Raw genomic sequence first — 10985 nt, forward strand, 5'->3', positions numbered from 1 at the left:
TACCTCTCCATTCCCCTGTCTCTACCTCTCCATTCCCCTGTCTCTACCTCTCCATTCCCCTGTCTCTACCTCTCCATTCCTCAAACAGACTGGTACCCAGGCTGACTTTTTAGATGCTAGAGATGATGTCCCTCCTCCACTAGTTACACTCCCTCCTCCACTAGTTACACTCCCTCCTCCACTAGTTACACTCCCTCCTCCACTAGTTACACTCCCTCCTCCACTAGTTACACTCAGACTGCATGGACAACTATACCACCATTTGCAGCCATGCAGCCAGCATTTCACAGCCTGTATTTGGCATCACATGAGAACTGTTATCTCACATTTACATCTTAGTCCTTCTGCAGACGCTCTTATCCAGAGCATGTTTTACAGTCAGCGGTGCATTCAACCAAGAGAGGTAAAACAACCACAAGCTGAACCAACTGTTTGCTTTGGTCTCCATAGACTACAGTAGGGGCGGTAGATAGCCTAGTGGTTAAGAGCGCCGGGCAAGGAAACGAAAGGTCACTGGTTTGAATCCCCGAGCCGACAAGGTGGGAACATCTGTATTTCTGCCCTTGAGCGAGGCAGTTAGCCTCCGACAACTGCTCCTCGGGCGCTGTGGGCATTGAGTAAGGCAGCTCCCTGCACCTCTCTGATTCAGAGGTGTTGGGGTAAATGTGGAAGACTCATTTCGGTTGAATGTGATCGGTTGTGCAACTGACAAAGTAGCTGCTTTCCTTTCCCAGTAAGTCCATACATGATAATGCCATCGGTGGTTTGAGTAGGTGGTGAACACACACTAGCTTTTCAGCAGAATCCTCTCCTAGATTCTCACCAACAGTTTCAGAATGACTATGGCCTGTGATCAGTCTTCATTGCACATTTTAAATACTTTATTTGATTCCACATATTACATCATAAAGGATTCAAACATGTCAAAGGTCGTTGACCTCAAGAACACTTAAGGAAACAAGAAGTATATCTTCCACACAGCTATGCAGCCCATAACGGCTGAAACAGAGCAGTGCCTTCTCCTCCACACAGCTATGCAGCCCATAATGACTGAAACAGAGCAGTGCCTTCTCCTCCACACAGCTATGCAGCCCATAACGGCTGAAACAGAGCAGTACCTTCTCCTCCACACAGCTATGCAGCCCATAACGGCTGAAACAGAGCAGTACCTTCTCCTCCACACAGCTATGCAGCCCATAACGACTGAAACAGAGCAGTACCTTCTCCTCCACACAGCTATGCAGCCCATAACGGCTGAAACAGAGCAGTGCCTTCTCCTCCACACAGCTATGCAGCCCATAACGTCTGAAAGAAGGCACTGCTCTGTTTCAGTCATTATGGGCTGCATAGCTGGGTGTTTTGCCCTACTCACAGGCAGGCCTGCAATCTGAAGGCCTCATACAGTAATCCTATGTAGGTGGCCGAGACTACCAATCTGAAGGCCTCATACAGTAATCCTATGTAGGTGGCCGAGACTACCAATCTGAAGGCCTCATACAGTAATCCTATGTAGGTGGCTGAGACTACCAATCTGAAGGCCTCATACAGTAATCCTATGTAGGTGGCCGAGACTACCAATCTGAAGGCCTCATACAGTAATCCTATGTAGGTGGCCGAGACTACCAATCTGAAGGCCTCATACAGTAATCCTATGTAGGTGGCCGAGACTACCAATCTGAAGGCCTCATACAGTAATCCTATGTAGGTGGCTGAGACTACCAATCTGAAGGCCTCATACAGTAATCCTATGTAGGTGGCCGAGACTACCAATCTGAAGGCCTCATACAGTAATCCTATGTAGGTGGCGAGACTACCAATCTGAAGGCCTCATACAGTAATCCTATGTACGTGGCTGAGACTACCAATCTGAAGGCCTCATACAGTAATCCTATGTAGGTGGCCGAGACTACCAATCTGAAGGCCTCATACAGTAATCCTATGTAGGTGGCCGAGACTACCAATCTGAAGGCCTCATACAGTAATCCTATGTACGTGGCCGAGACTACCAAATATCACCAACTTGCATTTGCATCCCAGGCTGTCCAGGCCTGATATGAGGTGCTGGTATTTAAGGAGCTTTTCAGAAAAGTCCTGCACAACAACAATATCTGGCTTATTCAGCATACAAGAAAACACATCATCAACACTCTCACACACACACACGCACACGCACGCACGCACGCACGCGCACACACACACACACACACACACACACACACACACACACACACACACACACACACACACACACACACACACACACACACAGACCATCTTACCTACTCTGGTCCCTCTCCACTCCGCTCCTCTTCGACCTCATCCAGTCAGGCCGGTTAGCAGTGTGTATGTCTGTAAGGGTGAATTTGTGTGTATGCGTGTGTGTGTCTTTGTTCTCAACAACAGACTCAACAACGCAACACCCATCTCGGTTTCCTGTCATGTGATTTCCTGAGACCTGTCGGCAGAAGCTGCAGCTCATCCACAGGTCTTAGATCAGCTCTAAAACATGAAGTAACAAGTCAACGTATAGGGGAGGATGACGTATCTAAGGTAGATGGGAGACAGAGACACAGAGAGAGAGAGAGGGAGAGAAGGAAACAGAGAGGGGCTGATGCGAGGCTGATACTGGGTGGGAAGTGTGTGAATGTGTGTTTTGAAGGGAGCTTTGAGTGAATGTGTGTACAGCGTTTAGTGACTTTGTATGTGCGTGTGTGCATATGAGTGTGTGTGCGAGCATGTGTGTGTAAGATCAGGAAGCGGAACACAGTAGAGACCTAGAAGACCTTGAAGAAAGATGGAGGACAAAGAATGCAACAGTGGTGGCTTCATGAGGCTCATATCAGGTAAACGTGTGTGTGTGTGTGTGTGTGTGTGTGTGTGTGTGTGTGTGTGTGTGTGTGCCACTTCCATCTTTTATGTGTTACACCCCCTCAGTTGATATAACTAACTATCTAGGTGTTTAACTTCAGTTGATATAACTAACTATCTAGGTGTTTAACCTCAGTTGATATAACTAACTATCTAGGTGTTTAACCTCAGTTGATATAACTAACTATCTAGGTGTTAACTTCAGTTGATATAACTAACTATCTAGGTGTTAACTTCAGTTGATATAACTAACTATCTAGGTGTTTAACTTCAGTTGAACATGTAGCTTTAAACTTTCACTTTTCAGAGATGTGTGTGTGTGTGTTTGGGTGTGTGTGTGTGAGAGAGAGAACCTTGTCTACTTCCTCTTGTTAGGTCAGTTGATGTTTTGTTGGCTGGTTATTTAGATCAGCTCTGAAATTAGCATATAGAATTGAATTCTATCAAATAATATAACTTGCATCATTTTATTTATGAATGACTTTTTTTCCTGTCCCATCTCTCCTGGTTGGAGGACTTCGTGGAAACATAAAAAATCAATACGTATAGATATATAATAAATACGGAACAAAAATATAAACGCAACATGTTAATTAAGTGTTGGTCGCATTTTTCATGAGCTGAAATAAAAGATCCCAGAAATGTTCCATAATGCACAAAAAATGGTATTTCTCTAAAATGTTGTGCACAAATTTGTTTATGTCCCTGTTATTGAGCATTTCTCCTTTGCCAAGATAATCCATCCACCGGACAGGTCTGACATATCAAGAAGCTGATTAAACAGCATGATCATTACATAGGCGCACCTTGTGCTGGGGTCAATAAAAGGCCACTCTAAATGTGCAGTTTTGTCATACAACGCAATGCTACAGATGTCTCAAGTTTTGAGGGAGTGTGCAATTGGCATGCTGACTGCAGGAATGTTCAACAGAGCTTTTGCCAGAGAATTGAACGTTAATTTCTCTACCATAAGCCACCTTCAACATAATTTTAGAGAATTTGGCAGTACATTCCAACCAGGCTCACAACCGCAGACCACGTGTAACCACACCAGCCCAGGTCCTCCACATCTGGCTTCTTCACCTGCGAGATCGTCTCCATCCCTCTCTCTCTACCTCTTACTTCACCCTCACTCACTCTCTTCATCCCTTCCTAGATGCTCTCCTCCCTTCTCCCTCTATCCATCAACCTCTTATCCCCTCCATGGACCAGAGTAGCTCTATCCTTCCATAGATGAGTCTCTCTCCCCCTTGCTCATTCTGTTTCATTTATATAACATTTGTGGTTACTTTTACCCCTTTTTCTCCCCATTTTCATGGTATCCAATTGGTAGTTACAGTCTTGTCCCATCGCTACAACTCCCGTACAGACTCGGGAGAGTCAAAGGTTGAGAGTCGCTATAGCGCGATGGGACGAGCACCCGGCCCGCCAACAGGAGTCGCTATAGCGCGATGGGACGAGCACCCGGCCCGCCAACAGTAGCCGCTATAGCGCGATGGGACAAGCACCCGGCCCGCCAACAGGAGTCGCTATAGTGCGATGGGACGGGCACCCGGCCCGCCAACAGGAGTCGCTATAGCGCGATGGGACAAGCACCCGGCCCGCCAACAGAAGTCGCTATAGCACGATGGGACAAGCACCCGGCCCGCCAACAGAAGTCGCTATAGCGCGATGGGACATGCACCCGGCCCGCCAACAGGAGTCGCTATAGCACGATGGGACAAGGACATCCCGGCTGGCCAAACCCTCCCCTAAGTGCCTTAGACCGATGAGCCACCCCTCCCTGCTCATTCTGTCTCACTCTCTCCCTCCCTCTCTCCCTCCCTCTCTCCCTCTCTCCCTCCCTCCCTCTCTCCCTCCCTCTCTCCCTCTCTCCCTCCCTCCCTCTCTCCCTCCCTCTCTCCATCCCTCTATCCATCATTCATCCATAATGTAATTTACAAAATAGCCTCCAACACTCTACTTAGCAAATTGGATGCAGTCTATCACAGTGCCACCCGTTTTGTCAACAAAGCCCCATATACTACCCATCATTGCGACCTGTGTGCTCTCGTTGGTTGGTCCTCGCTACATATTCGTTGCCAAACCCACTGGCTCCAGGTCATCTATAAGCCTTTGCTAGGTAAAGCCCTGCCTTATCTCAGCTCACTGGTCACTGAAGCAGCACCCACCTACTGAAGTAGCACGCGCTCCAGCAGGTATATCTCACTGGTCACCCCCAAAGCCAACACCCCCTTTGGCCACCTTTCCTTCCAGTTCTCTGCTGCCAATGACTTGAACGAATTGCAAAAATCACTGAAGTTGGAGACTTATATCTCCCTCACTAACTTCAAGCATCGGCTGTCAGAGCAGCTTACCGATCGGTGCAGCTGTACATAGTCCATCTGTAAATAGCCCATCCATCCAACCAACTACCTCATCCCATATTTGTTTTTGTTTTTCTGCTCTTTTGCACACCAGTATTTCTACTTGCACATCCTCATCTGCACATATATCACTCCAGTGTAAATTGCTCAATTGTAATTACTTCGACACTATTGGCCTATTTATTACCTTACTTCCTTACTTCATTTGCACACACTGTATACAGATTTTCTACTGTATTATTGACTGTACGTTTGTTTATCCCATGTGTAACTCCATGTGTTGTTGTTTTTGTCGTACTGCTTTGCTTTATCTTGGCCAGGTTGCAGTTGTAAATGAGAACTTGTTCTCAACTGGCCTACCTGGTTAAATAAAGGTGTTCTCAACTGGCCTACCTGGTTAAATAAAGGTGTTCTCAACTGGCCACCTGGTTAAATAAAGGTGTTCTCAACTGGCCTACCTGGTTAAATAAAGTGAAATAAATAAATACAAATAAAATATCTCTCTCCATCCCTCTCTCTATCCCTCTCCATCCCTCTCTCTATCTCTCTCCATCCCTCTCTCCATCCCTCTCTCTATCCCTCTCTCCATCCCTCTCTCTATCTCTCTCCATCCCTCTCTCCATCCCTCTCTCTATCCCTCTCTCCATCCCTCTCTCTATCTCTCTCCATCCCTCTCTCTCTCTCTCCATCCCTTTCTCCATCCCTCTCTCTATCTCTCTCCATCCCTCTCTCTCTCTCTCCATCCCTTTCTCCATCCCTCTCTCTATCTCTCTCCATCCCTCTCTCCATTCATCTATCCATCCCTCTCTCCATCCCTCTCTCCATCCCTCTCTCTATCTCTCTCCATCCCTCTCTCCATCCCTCTCTCTATCTCTCTCCATTCATCTATCCATCCCTCTCTCCATCCCTCTCTCCATCCCTTTCTCCATCCCTCTCTCCATCCATCTATCCATCCCTCTGTCCATTCATCTATCCATCCCTCTCTCCATTCATCTATCCATCCCTCTCTCCATCCCTCTCTCCATCGCTCTCTCATCCCCCTCTCCATCCCCCTCTTTATCCCTCTCTCTATCCCTCTCCATCCCTCTCTCCATCCCTCTCTCTATCCCTCTCCATCCCTCTCTCCATCCCTCTCTCCATCCCCCTCTCCATCCCCCTATCTCTCTCCATCCCTCTCTCCATCCCTCTCTCTATCTCTCTCCATCCCTCTCTCCATCCCTCTCTCTATCTCTCTCCATTCATCTATCCATCCCTCTCTCCATCCCTCTCTCTATCTCTCTCCATCCCCCTCTCCATCCCTCTCTCTATCCCTCTCCATCCCTCTCTCCATCCCTCTCTCCATCCCCCTCTCCATCCCCCTCTCCATCCCTCTCTCCATTCCTCTCTCCATCCCTCTCCACGCCCCTCTCCATCCCTCTCTCTATCCCTCTCTCCATCCCCCTCTCTATCCCTCTCTCCATCCCTCTCTCTATCTCTCTCCATCCCCCTCTCCATCCCTCTCTCCATCCCTCTCTATCCCTCTCTCCATCCCCCTCTCCATCCCTCTCTCCATCCCTCTCTCCATCCCTCTCTCCATCCCTCTCTCCATCCCAATAGAGGAGAGCTGTAGCTCCACAGTGACAGACGAGTTGTGTGTTAATAACTACCAGACTGAGATCTTCAACCAGCTCCCCAGCTCTTTGGCCCGACGACGGTCCCTCCATCACTACCAGGACAGGGGGACCACAGAGACATCGCACCCAGTAGAGAAGTACCCTGGACTGGTAGGAGAAGCCAGAGACAAGGCCACTACCCAGCCGATCAGGAGCCTGCCGGTCTGTATGCAGAGGAAGAGAGAGGCAAGGTGAGTGATCGAGAGGTTGTGTCGCACACACATACAAATATTCACCAAACTGTTGCAAGAATAAGGGTCACGGAGACAGTGTTGCAAGAATAAGGGTCACGGAGACAGTGTTGCAAGAATAAGGGTCACGGAGACAGTGTTGCAAGAATAAGGGTCACGGAGACAGTGTTGCAAGAATAAGGGTCACTGAGACAGTGTTGCAAGAATAAGGGTCAAGGAGACAGTGTTGCAAGAATAAGGGTCACGGAGACAGTGTTGCAAGAATAAGGGTCACGGAGACAGTGTTGCAAGAATAAGGGTCACTGAGACAGTGTTGCAAGAATAAGGGTCAAGGAGACAGTGTTGCAAGAATAAGGGTCACGGAGACAATGTTGCAATAATAAGGGTCACGGAGGCAGTGGTGCAAGAATAAGGGTCATGGAGACAGTGTTGCAAGACTAAGGGTCACGGAGGCAGTGGTGCAAGAATAAGGGTCACGGAGGCAGTGTTGCAAGAATAAGGGTCACTGAGACAGTGGTGCAAGAATAAGGGTCACTGAGACAGTGTTGCAAGTTGCTTTGCCATTCTCTGTTTCAGTGTTTATGTTATCATATAAGGTAGAGTGAGAGAGTTGAGTGTGTGTGGATATGGGTGTGTGTGGATATGGGTGTGTGTGGATATGGGTGTGTGTGGATATGGGTGTGTGTGGATATGGGTGTGTGTGGATATGGGTGTGTGTGGATATGGGTGTGTGTGACACAGCTGTATAATGATACAAGATATAAGATTGAAAAGACTACTTGCTGGTAAAGAGGTGTGTCATCTGTCAATCAGGGACCTGAGGCACCTGCAGACGCGCACTGTTGGCCGATGGGAGTCATGGAAGCGGAACCAGAGCATAAACAGGAAGAGGCTCGGGGAGCAGGTGGACGAGGCAATGGCAAGGCTTTTGCCATGGAGCAGCACCCTCCACACCATTGAAGGTGAGAGGGAGAGGGAGAGGGAGAGGGAGAGGGAGAGGGAGAGAGAGGGAGAGGGAGAGGGAGGGAGAGGGAGAGGGAGAGGGAGAGGGGAGAGAGAGGGAGAGGGAGAGGGAGAGGGGAGAGAGAGGGAGAGGGAGAGGGAGAGGGAGAGGGGAGAGAGAGGGAGAGGGAGAGGGAGAGGGAGAGGGGAGAGAGAGGGAGAGGGAGAGGGAGAGGGAGAGGGGAGAGAGAGGGAGAGGGAGAGGGAGAGGGAGAGGGGAGAGAGAGGGAGAGGGAGAGGGAGAGGGAGAGGGAGAGGGAGAGGGGAGAGAGAGGGAGAGGGAGAGGGGAGAGAGAGGGAGAGGGAGAGGGGAGAGAGAGGGAGAGGGAGAGGGAGAGGGAGAGGGGGAGGGAGAGGGAGAGGGAGTGGGAGAGGGAGAGGGAGAGGGATTGAGAGAGGGAGAGGGATTGAGAGTGGGAGTGGGAGTGCGTGTGTGTGTGTGTGCGCGTTTGTGTTGCCCAACCTCACCTCAAACTTGTATATCAAACAGACCATTTAAAAAATGCTTGCTATTTCCTCATAAAACATGACGTTATCTCCCTGAGGACGATGAGCTGGCCAATCAGCGGTCTACTTGCATGAATAATTGTTTTATGACCAGTATGCGCCCCACCATTCAGACGCAGAACATCTGCTTTTAAACACACATAATTACCTTGTTTGGGAAGGACAACTATTTCACTCATATTGTGGCACAACGTTTTGGAGTGTTCAGATAGAAATATGTTACGTAGAACTAACATGCAACGTTGGACAGCTTTTGGCAACTGAACACTCCAAAACGTTGTGCCATGCTGAACGTGCCTTAGTATTTAAATGCCTTAAAGTAACTGTCCAGTGTTTCCACATTTCTATGAAATAGGACCTATAATTACTTACAATATGAGTGAAATAGTTGTCCTTCCCAAACATGGTAATTATGTGTGTTAAAAAGCAGGTGTTCTGTGTCTGAATGGTGTTGGTGTATATGGGTAATATATACCTGGTGCACCACCACCTGTCTCTCTCTCCCCTCCAGGTAGAATGGTGTTGGTGTATATGGGTAATATATACCTGCTGTACCACCACCTGTCTCTCTCTCCCCTCCAGGTAGAATGGTGTTGGTGTATATGGGTAATATATACCTGGTGCACCACCACCTGTCTCTCTCTCCCCTCCAGGTAGAATGGTGTTGGTGTATATGGGTAATATATACCTGCTGTACCACCACCTGTCTCTCTCTCCCCTCCAGGTAGAATGGTGTTGGTGTATATGGGTAATATATACCTGGTGCACCACCACCTGTCTCTCTCTCCCCTCCAGGTAGAATGGTGTTGGTGTATATCGGTAATATATACCTGGTGCACCACCACCTGTCTCTCTCTCCCCTCCAGGTAGAATGGTGTTGGTGTATATGGGTAATATATACCTGCTGTACCACCACCTGTCTCTCTCCCCTCCAGGTAGAATGGTGTTGGTGTATATGGGTAATATATACCTGCTGCACCACCACCTGTCTCGCTCTCCCCTCCAGGTAGAATGGTGTTGGTGTATATGGGTAATATATACCTGGTGCACCACCACCTGTCTCTCTCTCCCCTCCAGGTAGAATGGTGTTGGTGTATATGGGTAATATATACCTGGTGCACCACCACCTGTCTCTCTCTCCCCTCCAGGTAGAATGGTGTTGGTGTATATGGGTAATATATACCTGCTGTACCACCACCTGTCTCTCTCTCCCCTCCAGGTAGAATGGTGTTGGTGTATATGGGTAATATATACCTGCTACACCACCACCTGTCTCTCTCTCCCCTCCAGGTAGAATGGTGTTGGTGTATATGGGTAATATATACCTGGTGCACCACCACCTGTCTCTCTCTCCCCTCCAGGTAGAATGGTGTTGGTGTATATGGGTAATATATACCTGGTGCACCACCACCTGTCTCTCTCCCCTCCAGGTAGAATGGTGTAGGTGTATATGGGTAATATATACCTGGTGCACCACCACCTGTCTCTCTCTCCCCTCCAGGTAGATTGGTGTTGGTGTATATGGGTAATATATACCTGGTGCACCACCACCTGTCTCTCTCTCCCCTCCAGGTAGATTGGTGTTGGTGTATATGGGTAATATATACCTGGTGCACCACCACCTGTCTCTCTCCCCTCCAGGTAGAATGGTGTTGGTGTATATCGGTAATATATACCTGGTGCACCACCACCTGTCTCTCTCCCCTCCAGGTAGATTGGTGTTGGTGTATATGGGTAATATATACCTGGTGCACCACCACCTGTCTCTCTCTCCCCTCCAGGTAGAATGGTGTTGGTGTATATGGGTAATATATACCTGGTGCACCACCACCTGTCTCTCTCTCCCCTCCAGGTAGAATGGTGTTGGTGTATATGGGTAATATATACCTGGTGCACCACCACCTGTCTCTCTCTCCCCTCCAGGTAGAATGGTGTTGGTGTATATGGGTAATATATACCTGGTGCACCACCACCTGTCTCTCTCTCCCCTCCAGGTAGATTGGTGTTGGTGTATATGGGTAATATATACCTGGTGCACCACCACCTGTCTCTCTCTCCCCTCCAGGTAGAATGTTGTTGGTGTATATGGGTAATATATACCTGGTGCACCACCACCTGTCTCTCTCTCCCCTCCAGGTAGATTGGTGTTGGTGTATATCGGTAATATATACCTGGTGCACCACCACCTGTCTCTCTCTCCCCTCCAGGTAGAATGGTGTTGGTGTATATGGGTAATATATACCTGGTGCACCACCACCTGTCTCTCTCTCCCCTCCAGGTAGAATGGTGTTGGTGTATATGGGTAATATATACCTGGTGCACCACCACCTGTCTCTCTCTCCCCTCCAGGTAGAATGGTGTTGGTGTATATGGGTAATATATACCTGCTGCACCACCAC

At 48.6% G+C, this 10985-nt stretch overlaps 3 protein-coding genes across 5 annotated transcripts in view; 2 read left to right on the forward strand and 1 right to left on the reverse strand.

Annotated features, from left to right (window-relative positions):
• tmc6b (transmembrane channel-like 6b) overlaps positions 1 to 2406 on the reverse strand; it is a 41591-nt gene extending 39185 nt beyond the window's left edge. Inside the window, exon 1 of the mRNA XM_036947991.1 lies at positions 2280 to 2406. The gene's annotated coding sequence lies outside the window, so the exon portion shown is untranslated. The remainder of the gene's footprint in view (positions 1 to 2279) is intronic.
• LOC118940024 overlaps positions 1 to 10985 on the forward strand; it is a 1007326-nt gene that overhangs the window by 76143 nt on the left and 920198 nt on the right. The window lies entirely within an intron of this gene.
• LOC110518251 (transmembrane channel-like protein 7) overlaps positions 2435 to 10985 on the forward strand; it is a 23900-nt gene continuing 15349 nt past the window's right edge. For 2 of the 3 annotated variants that reach the window (XR_005036652.1, XM_036947998.1), the window contains exons 1-3: positions 2436 to 2843; positions 6831 to 7077; positions 7891 to 8039. Coding sequence is in view for 2 of the 3 variants with exons in the window: in XM_036947998.1 (XP_036803893.1) it covers positions 2795 to 2843; positions 6831 to 7077; positions 7891 to 8039 (445 nt within the window). In the remaining variant the exon portion in view is untranslated. Of the gene's footprint in view, positions 2844 to 6830; positions 7078 to 7890; positions 8040 to 10985 lie in introns of all 3 variants that reach the window. The other variant, XM_036947999.1, reaches the window with a different exon arrangement.

The sequence above is a fragment of the Oncorhynchus mykiss genome, chromosome 17 (assembly GCF_013265735.2).
Source record: "Oncorhynchus mykiss isolate Arlee chromosome 17, USDA_OmykA_1.1, whole genome shotgun sequence".
NCBI classification, from domain to species: Eukaryota; Metazoa; Chordata; class Actinopteri; order Salmoniformes; family Salmonidae; genus Oncorhynchus; species Oncorhynchus mykiss.